The 16746-nt window shown below is 37.5% G+C and overlaps 1 protein-coding gene across 2 annotated transcripts in view; it reads right to left on the reverse strand.

The window, feature by feature from the left end:
* stk36 (serine/threonine kinase 36 (fused homolog, Drosophila)) overlaps window positions 1–16746 on the reverse strand; it is a 29786-nt gene that overhangs the window by 3942 nt on the left and 9098 nt on the right. Inside the window, exons 3-16 of one of the 2 annotated variants that reach the window (XM_060913136.1) lie at window positions 12991–13068; window positions 12036–12166; window positions 9029–9278; window positions 7584–7677; window positions 7260–7423; window positions 6155–6327; window positions 5802–5943; window positions 2281–2406; window positions 1898–2074; window positions 985–1076; window positions 662–725; window positions 432–545; window positions 250–324; window positions 21–138 (exon numbers count right to left, since the gene is read on the reverse strand). In XM_060913136.1, coding sequence (XP_060769119.1) covers window positions 21–138; window positions 250–324; window positions 432–545; window positions 662–725; window positions 985–1076; window positions 1898–2074; window positions 2281–2406; window positions 5802–5943; window positions 6155–6327; window positions 7260–7423; window positions 7584–7677; window positions 9029–9278; window positions 12036–12166; window positions 12991–13068 — 1798 coding nt within the window. Of the gene's footprint in view, window positions 1–20; window positions 139–249; window positions 325–431; window positions 546–661; window positions 726–984; window positions 1077–1897; window positions 2075–2280; window positions 2407–5801; window positions 5944–6154; window positions 6328–7259; window positions 7424–7583; window positions 7678–9028; window positions 9341–12035; window positions 12167–12990; window positions 13069–16746 lie in introns of those variants that run through there. The other variant, XM_060913135.1, reaches the window with a different exon arrangement.

Here is a 16746-nt window from a genome sequence, read left to right on the forward strand (position 1 = left end):
AATACGTTCCGACACGTTACCATCAACTGAGAGAAAATCAGGCTTGGATAACGTGCTTTCAAGAATGTTGCCAACTTTAGTCCACAAGTGACACCAAACCTCCGAGTTCAGAAAATCATACAGAGCACTGCTTTCATTCTGCAATCGAGAGGAAAAATTTGTTTATCATCTTGTAGCATTTCTAAAAAAGTTTTTACTATTATAACAATTACATGATGAAATCTCACAAAATATCTCAGGTGAAATTACCTCAGAGAGAAAATAAAGAATTAATGCCAGGACACCGTCGCACATGCCCCAGCCAGCAGGTAAAGGGTAATGAGGCTAAGACAGAGAAAACAAACACATCATGACTCCCAGGACTTATACAAATATTGCAGCATAAATAAGCGTGACCTTTACATTTTATGGGAGGAAATTCACGTCTGTACCTCCTCTGGCCCCGACAGCAGATCCTCCAGAAGAGCCGTAAGTCTGTCCATGTGGATGTTAACGCACACGCCGTAGTGAACAAACAACAGACTCAGGACTGCAGTTGCTTGTGGCTGGATGAGACAAAAACCCAGAAATGTACCGGGACATAACACTATTGGTTAATCACTCATCAGATATCGGTATCAGTAATGAAAAACTAACAGTGTTGCTCAAGACAAGGACTTACTGCAAGAGCGTTTGGGGATGGATGGAGAAATAATGATATCAACAGCTGGCACAAATCCTCAGCTCTAGTGAGAGAAGTAATTATTTATCAGACAACAAATTAACAAGTTAATCTAATTACTCATAGCCATCTGCGCACATAAAAATGGCTCTGTCAAAATTTTAGCACTTTTTTTTAACAGCAATTTATTCATGTTTGACATTACTCCTGTAAACATCAATGAATGCATTTTTTTTAATAATCACATTTATTGTACTAATAAATCACTTAAAAATATCAAAGCACAAAACGGAAGTCATTAGTGAAGGGAAGTAAAATCAGACCTCTTCTCCTGCATTTGCCAGTCAGGCTGGTTCTCCCAAATCGGCAAAAGCACAGCCGTCAGTTCTCCCAGCACCCTCTCGCTCCACGGCTTCTGCAGTCACACCAAATTATGAGCAATCACTCTCATCACTCAATATCAATATTATTAATATAGCAATCATAATATTTATCCGTGTTAATCAATGATGAATTACAGCATCCGCTTTTTGTAGAAAGTGATAAACCAATGATAAATGGAAAGCTACTCATGAGCATCAGTAATGTCACAAAAAAAAAAAAACCCACAGATCCTGATGACTGGAATGATAAGAAATTTTTCTAAAATCTGATACTTAAAAAAATAAAAATAAAAAAATACCCACACATTTTGACAGGTTCACTTATTCACCAAACCTTTATGAGAACTGGGGGGGGGGAGACACCCTTCATGTCCGAAGACGCATGATTTAAAAAAAAAAAAAAAGTCTTATGAAGCTTAGTTTTTACTTTTATTGTGGTAAATGTTTCATGTCTGCTTTATAATGCAAACCATTATCCTGAATAATGATGATTAATTATTATTATAATACTGAAATTCATAGCTTTATTTCTCTCTTGTATATTTTTTCAAAACACCTTTATGAAAACACAGAAGGAAGAGTGGAATGATTTTCTCTGTAATGAACATTTTTAATACAAAAAAAATTGCACCTCTTATTTCAGAAAAGCTAAAAGAACCAAATTTTTAGTAACTAAGGATAAAGTTAGGATTAGATGCCGACATGCTATTATTTAACTCCAGTAAAAATTAAGTCAAAGGAAATTCCTTACAAAAGCATAATAATACCAATAAAGACAGATGCATGTGTATTCATATCTGACGTACATGCTGTGTTTTTTAATAAATGAGACAGCCACACTGTGTCCTATTACCTTGATTACTTCAGGACTGTTAAGCATCACCTCGATCAGACTAAATAAAATGTGAAGCACGTCCATTTCCTCGCCAATTCTCCTGGCATCCGCAGGGTCAGAGGTCAGGATAATGTTAGTGAGGATCTTTAGGAGCTGAAGAAGAGTAGAAGGCTCTTCCAACTTCCCATTAAGGAGCTGTGCAAAGAAAGAGGTGTTCAATTTACTTTAGAATACATTTAACACTGGGTGGGTTTTTATTTGCTAATTACGAAACATGCCTTTTTCGCTTGTGGCGACGAAAACTATAGCACGGTATTTACAGCAAAACGCTCGATGATAATTAAGCTTATCCACCAAGACGGTCACTTAATTTGAAAATATAAAGAGTAATTCCAGGTTGCCTGTTTTTTGCATTGGAGGAGCTTGTTCTTCAGTTTCTGATGGATGTGGGGATCCATAAGCACAGACATGTGATCCGTCACGTCAGCTAAACGCTGCCACTTTTCATCACTGTTAACATCTTGCTCCTGGGTGAAGTGCAGAGGGACATGTTAAGTGAACATGGTATTGTTTTGTTCACAACTTTATTGCAGATCCATCAAACTTCCATATAAATGTACAAGGTGATATACGCTCACTTGTCATTTTTATAGAAACTCCTGTACACTTGCTTATTCATGCAATTATCCAAACAGGCAATCAGGTGACGGCAACGCAATGCAAAAATTCATGATGATACAGGTTCAAGAGCTTCACATTGGACATTAGAATGAGTAAAAGGCTTGATTTTGGTAACTTTGACCATGCCATGGTTGTTAGTGCCAGACTGGTTTGATATTTCGCCAAAACAGTCTGGAGAATTTATACAGAATGGTGCAACAAAGAAAAAACAAACAAAAAAAAAAAAAACACCCCACACCACTGGGCAGTTGAAGACTGAAAAACGCCAACTGATGTTTTCACAATATTTAAGTGTCCATTTTCGGTGAGCCAGTGCCCACTATTCCTCTTCTTGTCTGACAGGAATGGACCCCGATGTGGTCTTCTGCTGTTGTAGCTCATCCTCCTTGAGGTTCAGCATGTTATGCATTTTGAGATGCTTTTCTGCTCATCACAGTTGTAAAGTGTGGTTATTCGAACTGCTGCTCGTTCAAACTGAACCAGTCACCAGCAAAGCGTTTCTGCCTGGAGAACTGACACTTTATGAATGTTTTTTTTCTTACCATTCTGTGTAAAACTCTAGAGACTGTTGTATGTGAAAATCCCAGATCAGGAGATCAGCATTTTCTGAAATACTCAAACCGGCTCTCCTGGCACCACCACCCCTTCCATGGCTAAAGTCACTGAGGAGATGTTTTTCCTGATTCTAATGTTTGGTATGAACATTAACTGAAGCCGCCTGACATGTTTCTGCATGATTTTATGCACTGCTGCTGCATGATTAGCTAATTGGATAATTGCATGAACGTGCAGGTTTGCAGGTGTTCCTATTAAAGTGGCCAGTGAGTGTATATTTACTAAATGACTATACAGTATATATGGTTCCTAAAGGTATGCCTGTAGACACACATATGCGTGTATAAATATATATATATACACACACACACACATACACATTATATATACACATATATGGGCAGCACAGTGGTGTAGTGATTAGCACTGTCGCCTCACAGCAAGAAGGTTCTGGGTTCAAGCCCAGCAACCGATGAGGGTCTTTCTGTGCGGAGTTTGCATGTTCTCCCTGTGTCCGCGTGGGTTTCCTCCGGGTGCTCCGGTTTCCCCCACAGTCCAAAGACATGCAGGTTAGGTTAACTGGTGACTCTAAATTGACCGTAGGTGTGAATGTGAGTGTGAATGGTTGTCTGTGTCTATGTGTCAGCCCTGTGATGACCTGGCGACTTGTCCAGGGTGTACCCCGCCTTTCACCCATAGTCAGCTGGGATAGGTTACAGCTTGCCCGTGACTCTGTACAGGATAAACGGTTACAGATAATGGATGGATGGATGGATACACACACACATTAGGGTGGAGCTAATTTTATATATATATATATATATATATATATATATATATATATATATATATAAATAAAAATTCTGGTAAAATATTAACAAAAATGAAGAAATCTAACCGGTAGCTCAATCAGCATGAAATTTGGCAGCCAAGCCACAAAGTCCGCCACAATTAAGTAACGCTGTCATTAAAGGCATTATTCAATATAGGGTCTACAATAATACTACACTGGAATGGACTGGGGCAGCATTAAATATTATCAGTTTATTAAGGGTTTATTGCAAAGTATACACTGTGCAACTGTTATAGTGTTAACCATTTTAAAAACTGATCACTAACATTATAGAGCTAACCGATTTAGCTGATCCCATCCCACAGTGCCTGACAACATAAGCTGAAAATATGCTTCGGAAAAAAAAAAGCCTCTACTGGCCCTAGGTCTACCTGTACCCGTATTGAAGACACTTTTTTTGAGTAGCTCTGAAGTCTGTTTACAGAACTAGTACATGGTAAATATGCCACATTGCTATAATTGTCAATGTATAAACTATTTTGTTGAACAATATTTATTTAATTTACTTTATTGATAAAATATATCAAAAAGTACCAATGTTTTTTAAAAAAAAGCCTGTAGAATTGGTACTTCTTTTGAATCCTTGTCTGTGTGCAATTATCCGAATATGTAGTTCTGTACTAATATATATATATATATACACACACACACACACACACACACACACACACACACACACACACAGCTGCCCAAGAACACGTGTCTAAAGATTATCCAGATAGCTGGAGACAGACGCTGGTTGGTGCAGTACCAAAGTAACTTGGAGCTTTATATAATTAGTTAGCTTTTACCAGTTTTCCTGTTTTGTTAATGCTATAGCTTATTATAAATACTATTTTGAGTTTAATGTATGAAAAGTATTTAATATCTTTGGGCTTTGTACACAATTTATGATTTTATTGCAAATTTGCATAAAATGTGTTACTTTTGTAATTTTCGACTTGATTGAGCTACCATTAAAATTCAAGATATAATGCACAAACTTTGTCTATATGGTTTTTAGTCCAAATGGAACATGTTCAGGGGGTAAGACCAAATAAAATGGAAAAAAAAAATTGCCATATAAGCTCCACCCTAATAATATATAATTATTATTATACACACACGAGTGTGTGCATAATAAAAAAAAAAAAAAAAAAAATTTTATATATATATATATATATATATATATGGGATATTTCATGGTGGCATTGAACTTTATGAAGTTTATAAATATGAAGTTTATCTTCGAGTGGTGAATACATTTCATGAGTGAGTGGAGTGAATAAGTGAAATATTATTCATCACACGAAGACAAGCTTCATATCTTCATGCAACCATGTAATACTCTTTGTATTTTATGGACACATCCACAAAAAAACAAAACAAAAAACCCCCTGCAAGTTAATCAAAATAATTTTAACTTTGAACTGGTTTGCCATTTTGACAACGCACATCCAGTCAGTGGGAAAATACTGGGAGTGACATCATCAGAGTGAAGATATTGGAAAATATGTCACTCATGTCTGGGATGTAGTTTGCATGAAAAATACGAGTGGTGTATTTCCCAGTAAAACACTTGTGTCAGTATAATAGAATATAATAGAATATAATAGAATAATTCACATTTACCCATTTCAAGATTTAGGCTAGAAGGACAAGCACTTAAAAAAAAAAAAATCAGAATGTCACATCTTTTGGCTGTAATGCAGGATTCAGCCACTGACATTATTCATAATATCCAATATAACTGAAACATTTTAATTAGGCTTAAACTATTCCCAATAATTAAACCCTTATTTTAGTTTCTTCTGAAAAGTCTTTGAAAAAGTAATAAATTCCACAGTTACTAACATCACTGTCCATCTGAAGAGAAGCCAAGCTGGTGTGTCCCAGTCTGGAGCGTCTCACCATCAGTCTCGGTCCCACCTCCACTGAAGGAAACTCTCTCTCATAGTCCCTGCTGATGGGGCCCTTACACGGAGCCGAAGTCACCCTGAAGACGCCACAACACAAACACAACTTGGTGCGTGTGAAGCATATTTTAACGCTGCATGGTTTGAACCTTTCAATAATTCTTTAACGTTATGAATCTTCTTTTAGGTTCAAAAATGTCTTTGCAGTTTTTCTGGTGCAAGTTGCAAGTTTTTTGAAGATATCTTTTTTTTTTTTTCATGCTACATTCAAATTCAGAGCACAAACACTACCTGGCAACACCAATGTCATTGGCTTGATGCTGATTGGCTGGTGGATGAGCTGAATTTCGACACCCTGTAAAGGTGCTGCCCAATGAGTGGTTGCTGGTGGGGGCTTCTCCAGCCGGGGCAGTTTTGGTGCGAGGCTGGCTGTTAACAAGCGCTTTCCTGGTCTTCAGCTGGTCCTGGACAATCAAAACGCACCACTTCTGCTTAAAAGATTTTCACATCCAGCACTCCATAATACTAGAATAAACTTTAGAGGAACTTGAAACTGGACACTCATATTTTACGGGGGTGTCACATGGAATATTTTTGTGATTGTAAAAAAAATATATATATTTTTTAACTTGTTTATTTTTGTTCATTTTTCTATGTTTTGATTTCTGTAATATGACACCACTATCAGAGACCATGTCTCAGTGTGCTTTCTGAAATTTAAAGAAATGGTAAAGTTCTGCATATATTCTATAAACTATAAAGTTATGAAAACAAATATAGAATAGAGAAGAATACAAAACAAATTCTTCTAACACACACACACACACACACAATATGTGGATCATTAACAAGAAAACATACAAACATTTCTTCCATAGAGGTCATTTCATGAAAGACGGTTTAAAAGTCTAAAGCCGTGGTGTTCAGTGAGTTTTGGAATTGTCCGAGACACCAGTAAGAGTATTTTAGTTGAATTTGTCATTTCCTCAATTTGACGACTGTGTAACTAACGTTAGCATCAGTTCAGTACAAGCGCTTGCATCATGCGACTGACTCTGTATTATCCACTATGCGTGAGAGAAGTTGAGTTTGTTTATAAAATGATTCAATTGTATTTTATACTAAATAAATAACCTGACACCAAAGTAAGAAGCGCATAAAATAGTTTATAGGGACTTTAATTAAAAAAAAAAGAAAAATATCAGACAAATTTAGACCTTAAGAACCTGTGGACATGCTCAAACGGAGCTTCATACAGTATATGATCATGTTTTTCAAACCACAATGATGATACTCACTCTGAAATAATCGTTCAGTTTTCCATTTCATAACAACGACAGCTCATGAGCTTCATCTTATATCCTCTGTAATGAACTCGTGTGGGGTATAAACACACCTGTATCTTCTGCTTTCTGTCTTGCATGTCTCTGGCTCTGCGCAGTAGTTTGTTTTCTCCATTGCGAGGTGCAGATTTCTCTGCTAACTGCTGCTGCTTCATGGCTTGGATGCTTGGACTGGGTGTTATGGTCAGGGGGCTGTGCAAACTCTCATCTGGTAAAACTGTCCAAACACAACAATGCGACTGTTACAATATATTACACATTTATTACAGCATTTCACACACAATCAATTATCGAGTGTACGCTAATAATCTCAAATTAATTTCGGAAGCGTAGTTTTAAAAGCTTACAAGTCAGAAAGCACCATGAAATGCTCTCACCAATGACTCCATCTGCGACATAAGGATGGTGAAGCAGGTCAGGCCAGCTCAGCCTCTTCTGAGGGTCTTTATTTAACAGGCCCTTCAGAAAACTCTGTCGAACATTAAGAGATTGAGAATAATCTCACAGACAAAATGCTTCTCATAGGGTGTTGTGACTCAGTTGCATAAGGCACCATACCATAAATCCGGGGACCCGGGTTCGATTCCGACCCGAGGTCATTTCCCGATCCCTCCCCGTCTCTCTCTCCCGCTCATTTCCTGTCTCTACACTGTCCTATCCAATAAAGGTGAAAAAAAAAAGCCTCCCCAAAAAAATCTTTAAAATGCTTCTCATGATAGACATACTCTAGCTACGATTTTGGACTTCGTAATTACGTGAAGAGAAAGGACATCAGAAATTGTGTTTGACTGACACTTGCATTAAGTCATGTTTTAATGATATTTGCTTGCATATTAATGCATTTATTTTAAGTTTAATTGCATTCATATTCAGGGTTTAAAATATAAACAAAATTAATAGGGCAAAGACTAATACAAAAAATTTATATATATGTCAGGAATGAAGGCTTATAATGCATCATATAAAATGTTTCTCATGACAGACATACGGGGCCCGTGATTTTGGACTTTGTAAATTACGTGAAGAGAAAGGACATCAGAAATTGTGTTTGATTGACACTTACATTAAGTCGTGTTTTAAATGATATTTGCTTGCAGATTAATGTATTTATTTTAAGTTTAATTGCATTCATATTCAAGGTTTAAAATATAAACAAAATTAATAGGGCAAAGACTAATAAAAATGTACATAACATAATATAATATAAAATATATATATTTATGTCAGGAATGAAGGCTAATAATGCATCACAGAAAAATCAAGACCCCCCCCCCCACGAACCTAGGTACAATTTATATTAAATCTATATATCCATATATAATCTCTCTATATAGGTATTACAGATTGCAAAGCTGTATACATATTCTGTATATTGTGTATATTTTGCAGAGCACTCACATTGACTTATTTTTTATTCTATTTATGACTTTCTATTTTACTCCCTTTTTTTTTTAAAACTACTTTTCCTCTTCCCTCCCAAACTATCTTCACGACCGACGGAGCATTTGCAATAAGCATTTCACTGCATGTCATACTGCGTTTGAGACAAATAAATATGAATTTAGAATAACCTTTTAAATGTAATTTTTTAAAATGATAAAACGATCAAGTGCAATCAAACTATTTTGTTCTTAATTTGCCCAAGTAGGTTTCAGCACTGACTACACTGCTGATATCACTAATCATTGGTACGCCGCTCCAGACGAGTCTACTAATGATTCATAAATGTTGTCGAAACATGTGTTTAGCGACCCTCTCCCATATTTAAATAATTATGAAACACATGAAGAGGAACTGTTTGGGTTGTTGTGAAACTCAGTACCATGCAGCTGTGGCTCATATTCTTTGGCCATTTGACCGGTTCCCTGACGATCAACTGTACGAGATGAAAGATGGAGTTGGTGTAGAACGGTGGCGCCCCCGTGTGGAGCTCATACAGAATGCAGCCCAAAGCCCAGAGGTCAGCTGTGTGGTCGTAGGGCTTCTCTTCCACCAACTCCGGAGACATGTACAGAGGAGTCCCCTTAATGGAGGTCAACACCAATGTGGAGACGCTCATGGCTCGAGCAAATCTGGAAGGAGGTTAAGATAAGAGATGTGCTAGCTGAACATTTGGGTTTATCAGGCCAGCAAGAAATTGTGTCAAATGAGTCTGAAATCCAGAATTATTTTTCATCTGGGGTGGGTTTCCTGAAAGCCTCTTAAGGCTAAGAGCGTTTTTAACTGCTTCTTAAGATCCATTGTTAAAGCTAGACTGCCTTTCAGATTTTTCAAGTTTAGGTCATACTGTAAACAGAATTTTCCCTGACACACAATTATTTTTGTTTAGTGGACTGAAAGCTATGGAATTCGAATCACAGACTTCCAATTAAAAAAAAAAAAGAATAAAATCGAACAATTAATGAATTTAGGGCCAAATTCTCCGCTTTTTTTCTGAGCTTCACCGTGACGCAACGCATCACGTGGTGGGCTTTCCCCGCTCGTGCAAGGCATTGTGGGATACAAATTTGAAACAGGAGAGAACAATGGCGGACGTGAGTGTGCGAATGAAACGGGAAAGACCGACTACAGTAATGAAAAGTGGGAAGAAAAGACGTTATGTTGCGAAGGAAAAGAAAGGCAGGATCAAGCTAATAAATATCGGCGAGCACCTCGGTGTGATCAGCTGTTCATTTAGCGACAGAATGATGTAACTGTCAGCGCACGGTCAAGGTAAACCTGCACATGCGCACACGGACTTCCTATCTGTTTGACTGTGGGAAGTGAGCGATTTCATGCACATCATTTGCTAGGGAATTCCCTCAGATTAAATAACTTCCCAGTCACAGAATGGCCCATTTTTTTTTTCAAGATATTACAGAAATAAACATACATCACAATGACCAAATTTCAGAGGGAACTAAATTTCCCTGATTTTATAAGATCGAAAGGCCGTCTACTTTTAAGCCAACGTTGTTTGCCTGAACAACGTCGTAGCCAAAGTAGCACTTTAGTTCGCTCTTAACTAATGATGGATCTGGAGCAATTTTTCACAACAAAGAACGTCTCCTCATAGCCGAACACACAGAATGCGCATGCGCCTCTGAGGGACTCTCGCAATCAATGGGCGGAGATTCAACTGGTGTTGAATCTGCTGCTGGCGTTAAATTATTTTTCTTGTACATTGCAAGTACATAGAGTTAATTATTAAATAACTATACGCAAAAAATTATGAACATATTTCAATATGTTATGGAATTATGTATGGATATCGTAATGTTACACTGATATCACCACATTTTAATCAAATTTAACTCCGTTAGGCAAGTGATTATATAATTTATTGTCATAAATAAGACATTTCTGCATCTGTGACATTGTGTGTGTGTAATATATATACAGTGTCTTGCAAAAGTATTCCCTCCCCGTGTGTTTGTCCTGTTTTGTCGCATTACAAGCTGTTGCATTGCCTTGAGGAATAGGCAAAAATCCCAGTGGCTAGATGTGCTAAGCTAATAGGGACATATCCCAAGAGACTTGCAGCTGTAATTGCAGCAAAAGGTGGCTCTAGAAATTATTGACTGGGGGGGGGGGGGGGGGGGGGGGGGGAATACCTAGGCACACTCCAGATTTCTGTTTTTTCATCTTAATTATTGTTTGTGTCACAATAAAACAACAATTTGCACCTTTAAAGTGGTAGGCATGTTGGGTAAATCAAATGGTGCTAAACTTCCAAAAATCCGTTTTAATTCCAGCTTGTAATGCGACAAAACAGGACAAACACCAAGGGGGATGAATACTTTTGCAAGACACTGTATATACACGCACATACACACGAGACATTGCCAACTTGGCATTGTGGATAACAGTTAAAATAATCCTGACTGCACGATTGGGTAACAGTGAAATTATCAGGCACAGGGAACACATTTACTTAATTATTGAGCTTATTACTTGCTCATTCTTTCGTGTGAACATTTGTTCATTTAATCCTAAAACACGCTTGGAATAAAACAATATTATTGTCCAAAAATGTAAAATAATTTCAATTATTAATTACCACATTATGGATGTAATGTTTAATAATGATACAATATATTAACACATTTTAAACACTTTATATTTCATTGTTTTTTGGTTAAAAACTAACGCTATGTGAGCTCATCGACTGCATTTATCAACTACTAATGCCTTTAGCAACTACAGTACAGTACGAATGGCTTTAGCAGCTCCTAATGCCTATATCGGAGACACACGTTGCAAAGACGCTCTTAGCAAAATTGCTCTTAAGACTCCTCCCTTTGAGTGAGGTCGGAAAACCATGTACAGGGACAACGTTTGTTGCTTAAGAGTGGCTTTAACCCTTTGGTGACTGACCCCTTGAACATGGTTCCTCCAGGAACGATGACGTTTCAGTCGTCAAGACAACGGAAAAACTAAAATACAAGAGCATTTTGTTTTGTGCACAAGAGCATTGTGACGTATCTTTCTGTTTTTGTATTTTAGTTCTTCTGTTGTCTTGACAACTGAAAAGTCATAGTTCCTGGAGGAACCATTTTCAAGGGGTCAGTCACCAAAGGGTTAAACTGGCTCTTTAGCCCTAAAGTACAACGTTATTGGGAAACCCACTCCTGATTCTTAAGGGGAGAAAAGCCTTAGAAAGAAAATACAGGTTTTTTTGGTTTACCAGCAGTGTGACCCAAAAAGAAACAACAACAACGAGAACAACAAAAAAACAATAATTTGACAATATTTTAAAAATAACTAACTTTATTAAACTGTCTAAGGAAGGTTAACTAGACATTTATAATATGGTTGCTACTTTACATAGCACTTTGTGCAATACAAACCCAAAGTCACAGAGCTTCACCACACCCCCTTTGCCCAGAAGGATGTTCTGTGGTTTCATGTCGCGGTGCAATATACGATGGGAATGCAAGTAATACAGGGCAGATACCAGCTGGCAAGCTATATCACGCACCTACACACACCAAAACAACAAATGTGAGAAAGATGGCTATTCGCAGAAACCAGGTGTCTATTTCAGTTGAGCTGGCTGTCATTCTGTCATCCAGGTGTACTGTATTGCAACTCTGACATCAGTACTGTATACTGGAACTAACTTCGCCAATGATTAACTGCTTCCGTCCAAATGTTTTGCAAAATTGGAGAGTAAATTTCAAAAATCTCAACAGTGAATATTTTGAAGAGGACACAACAAAATGATGTAATCAAATTAGGGCAAGGGCTGGAGCACATGCCAGCTACATCGCCACCATTTATTTGTCAAATAACAATATTTATAGCATATTCTATATATTAATGCAGTGGTTCGCAAAGCTCCCGCAGGGGTCTGTGCACAGCATAGCCATGGGATCTGTGATTTTTTTTTTTCTTCTGCATTGATAGAAATCACATCTAATTTTTATCCAAATTATTATCCAAATAATTTATTATTGAGCTCGCTATAGTTAGAAGCCTGCTTGACTGCTCCCTTGAATTAACTGGGTTTAATCCAAACCTCAGAAAAGGTCTATGGCTGCTATAAATGGCAAACAATAAATATTATTGGACATGTTTAAGTAATAAGCCAAAGATCTGAATTATATTCGGAGGGGATCTGTGAGATTTCAGGGCTGCAAAACATTTGAAAACCCTTGTTTTAATGGATATGCTAAACTTTTTAATTGTTAACATTGTGTGTGGTTTTGTATAATATCTGCATTTGCAGTCAGATGTTTATGCACAAATTCAAACTCTAGTGTCAAGCTCTACAACCGAGATCAGGACAGTATCCTTATGTACCTGGCTCTCAGGTAAACGTCCATCATCCTCCAGGATTTGAAACAATTCACCTTCAGCATGCTCGGTCACTACTACCACCTGCCAGGGGAACACAAATGACCTTATTATAGTGTAAAGTAAAAATGCTTATACGACAGAGCCTCTAAAGCCCTGTTCTTCTGGGAACAAGTTATTATCGTGTGAAGAGGATAACAACCTGTACATACAATACACCTTTAGAGTTTACTCATCATCTATCTATTGATCTATCTTTCAATACTTTTGTACAGTTTTTATATTCATTCAGCTCAATTCTTGTTTTTAGTACTATTAATACACATTCACCTGTACAAAGCACATACAGAGATATATATTTTATCCACATTCACTGGATTTGAACAATCGTGTGCTCTGATTGGCTACTCTACTACGAGGCTATCAGCTTGTACACCGTGAGGAGAGAAAAACAAAATGGCGGAGCATGCTGCTGAATCAACTGAGGATGAAATAAAAACTCTACGTGAAAAGAAAAACCCCAAAATTATCAAGTTGAACAATTTAAAGGGATAGTTCGGGATTTTTGACATGAATCTGTATGGCATCCCCATCAATAGTGTCGTGCAAACACACTGACTTACCCCTGACAGCATCCTGTGAGTCCAGTTCTTGTCCAGTTTTGGTCCAGACGAAAGTAGTCCGGCAAGTTTGTTGGGGTCACGAAAGTAAAACGTTTTTCGTCTCAAAACAGTACGTGTTCAAAAGAGTGATATATTTGCATCACAAAACTGTTGCCAAATAAAAAGTCAGACCTCGAAATCGCTTGGCACTATTTTCTCTCCCTCTGCATCACTGCGCGCTGTCATGTTGACATCTGCGCAGGAATCAACACCTTTCCCATTGTTTGGCAGTGATTAGGAGTTCAGATCAGCGGCGCTAACAAGCTAATTTGAGAGCAAGAACAGCGACAAATTTATCACCTTCTATAACCTATACAATAATATATTTGTGAAAATGGTGCGCACTTGCGACTATCCAGGCTGTAGCAACAAAGATGTGGCTGAATCTCCGCACACATTTCACCGTCGTAGTCAGACATGTTGTCACTAACTTTGCTAGCAGTAAACAATGTAGTGATGTGTCGGTCGCGAACGATCCGGTTCAAAGAGCCGGCTCTTTGAAGTGAACGACGGGAGCCGGCTCTTCGGTGGGAGCCGATTTGGGGAACCGAATCAGTTTTTTGTCCTTAGGTGCCTCAGAGAGAGAGAGAGAGAGAGAGAGAGAGAGAGAGAGAGTTCAGCTCAGCTGAAGGATGACTGTCTATTTGACAACCATGATCATTGTTTTGTTGCCGTGAATTCCTAAAGCTCATGATATAAACTGTCGCTCATAAATTGACAGGTTCGGTCGGCAACCGCCTTGGCATGGCCAGATTAATCTGCGGTATACAGCGAGACAGCAGTCATTATAACAGGAGCATATTTGCTGTTCCAGCAGCTTCTCATTACTGGTGGAGCAGAGTGCGGCACTTTTTTCTCTTTTTACATGCGCTCAAGGTGCCACATATTTTGTTGCACATTGTTCTGTGTTTGTTAAAATAATTTCCAACTTTGCTTCATAGTTTCTTAGGCCTGATTTATACTTCATAATTTATTTTGTGGCATTTTGTTCAAGGTCGAATGTGAAATAAAGCCATAAAGGATAAACAGTTGATGTCTTCTGTGTATTTTATATTGGTAATATAACACAGTTTTGCATTATGTTTGCGAGAAAATAATTTATTAATTGGTAAGTAAGTTTTATTTCTATAGCTAGAACATTGTTACACTGCTATACTTTACAAAGCTTTACAATGGCTACAAAAACTAAAAAATAAAATGGAAAACATCCTATTGATAAAATATAAATAATAATGTAATTAATTAACTAGTTAATTGCAGCAATTAAATCAAAAATAAAATCTCAGGAGCCGTTTGGGAGCCGAAAGAGCCGGCTCCTTATAGTAAGAAGAGCCAAAAGAGCCGGCTCCCGAAAAAGAGCCGAAATTCCCATCACTAAAACAATGAATGAAACAGCCGTGGCTGTCACCTGGCGGCAGCGCGCAGTGATAAGAAGGGAGAGAAAATAGTGCCAAGCGATTTCGAGGTCTGACTTTTTATTTGGCAACGGTTTTGTGATGCAAATATATCACTCTTTTGAACACGTACTGTTTTGAGACGAAAAACGTTTTACTTTCGTGACCCCAACAAACTTGCCGGACTACTTTCGTCTGGACCAAAACTGGACAAGAACTGGACTCACAGGATGCTGTCAGGGGTAAGTCAGTGTGTTTGCACGACACTATTGATGGGGATGCCATACAGATTCATGTCAAAAATCCCGAACTATCCTTTTAAACTTAATTTAAAAGAAACAGAAATAGCAAAAATAATTTCTACACACCAGCCAAGTCGGTGACAGTAATGCACCTTTAAGAAAAAAAAAAACAAAGAAAAAAACAAAGAAGAAAACCCTCAAAAATACAAAAACAAAAAAGCTATTAAATATGGAATAAAAGTAATTGATGGTAAGAATACATCTTTAAAAAAAAAAAATTAAGAGTTATTATTATTGTCGCATTTTTCACAAATTGCTACTGTCATTTTGCCGGTTTGTTTACATTCTAAGCGGAAATTATTTTGTCAGATGTTTTGTATAAAGTTTTTATTTATCGAATTTGCAAAATATAAAAATGCTCTGTTTCTCAAAATCCAGTGAATGAGTGGAATAACTGTTTTATATCTGCAATCTCATCATACATGGTTTATAGCCAACTCTGCTACATGCCTCGTCAGCTATCAGCTCATGTATGACTCGATTTCATGGAATAAGTTAAATTTTTTTTATCGTTACATTTTATCTTGTTTAGTTGGCTTGTTCTAGGATATATTTTCATTCTACTTTACAATGGTGCTTGAAAGTTTGTGAACCCTTTAGAATTTTTTATATTTCTGCATAAATATGACCAAAACATCATCAGATTTTCACACAAGTCCTAAAAGTAGATAAAGAGAACCCAGTTAAACAAATGAGATAAAAATATTATACTTGGTCATTTATTTATTGAGGAAAATGATCCAATATTACATATCTGTGAGTGGCAAAAGTATGTGAACCTCTAGGATTAGCAGTTAATTTGAAGGTGAAATTAGAGTCAGGTGTTTTCAATCAATGGGATGACAATCAGGTGTGAGTGGGCACCCTGTTTTATTTAAAGAACAGGGATCTATCAAAGCCTGATCTTCACAACACATGTTTGTGGAAGTGTATCATGGTACAAACAGGAGATTTCTGAGGACCTCAGAAAAAGCGTTGTTGATGCTCATCAGGCTGGAAAAGGTTACAAAACCATCTCTAAAGAGTTTGGACTCCACCAATCCACAGTCAGACAGATTGTGTACAAATGGAGGAAATTCAAGACCATTGTTACCCTCCCCAGGAGTGGTCGACCAACAAAGATCACTCCAAGAGCAAGGCGTGTAATAGTTGGCGAGGTCACAAAGGACCCCAGGGTAACTTCTAAGCAACTGAAGGCCTCTCTCACATTGGCTAATGTTAATGTTCATGAGTTCATCATCAGGAGAACACTGAACAACAATGGTGTGCATGGCAGGGTTGCAAGGAGAAAGCCACTGCTCTCCAAAAATAACATTGCTGCTTGTTTGCAGTTTGCTAAAGATCACGTGGACAAGCCAGAAGGATATTGGAAAAATGTTTTTATGGACGTCTGAGCCCAAAATA

Source organism: Neoarius graeffei, chromosome 28, assembly GCF_027579695.1.
Source record: "Neoarius graeffei isolate fNeoGra1 chromosome 28, fNeoGra1.pri, whole genome shotgun sequence".
NCBI lineage: Eukaryota > Metazoa > Chordata > Actinopteri > Siluriformes > Ariidae > Neoarius > Neoarius graeffei.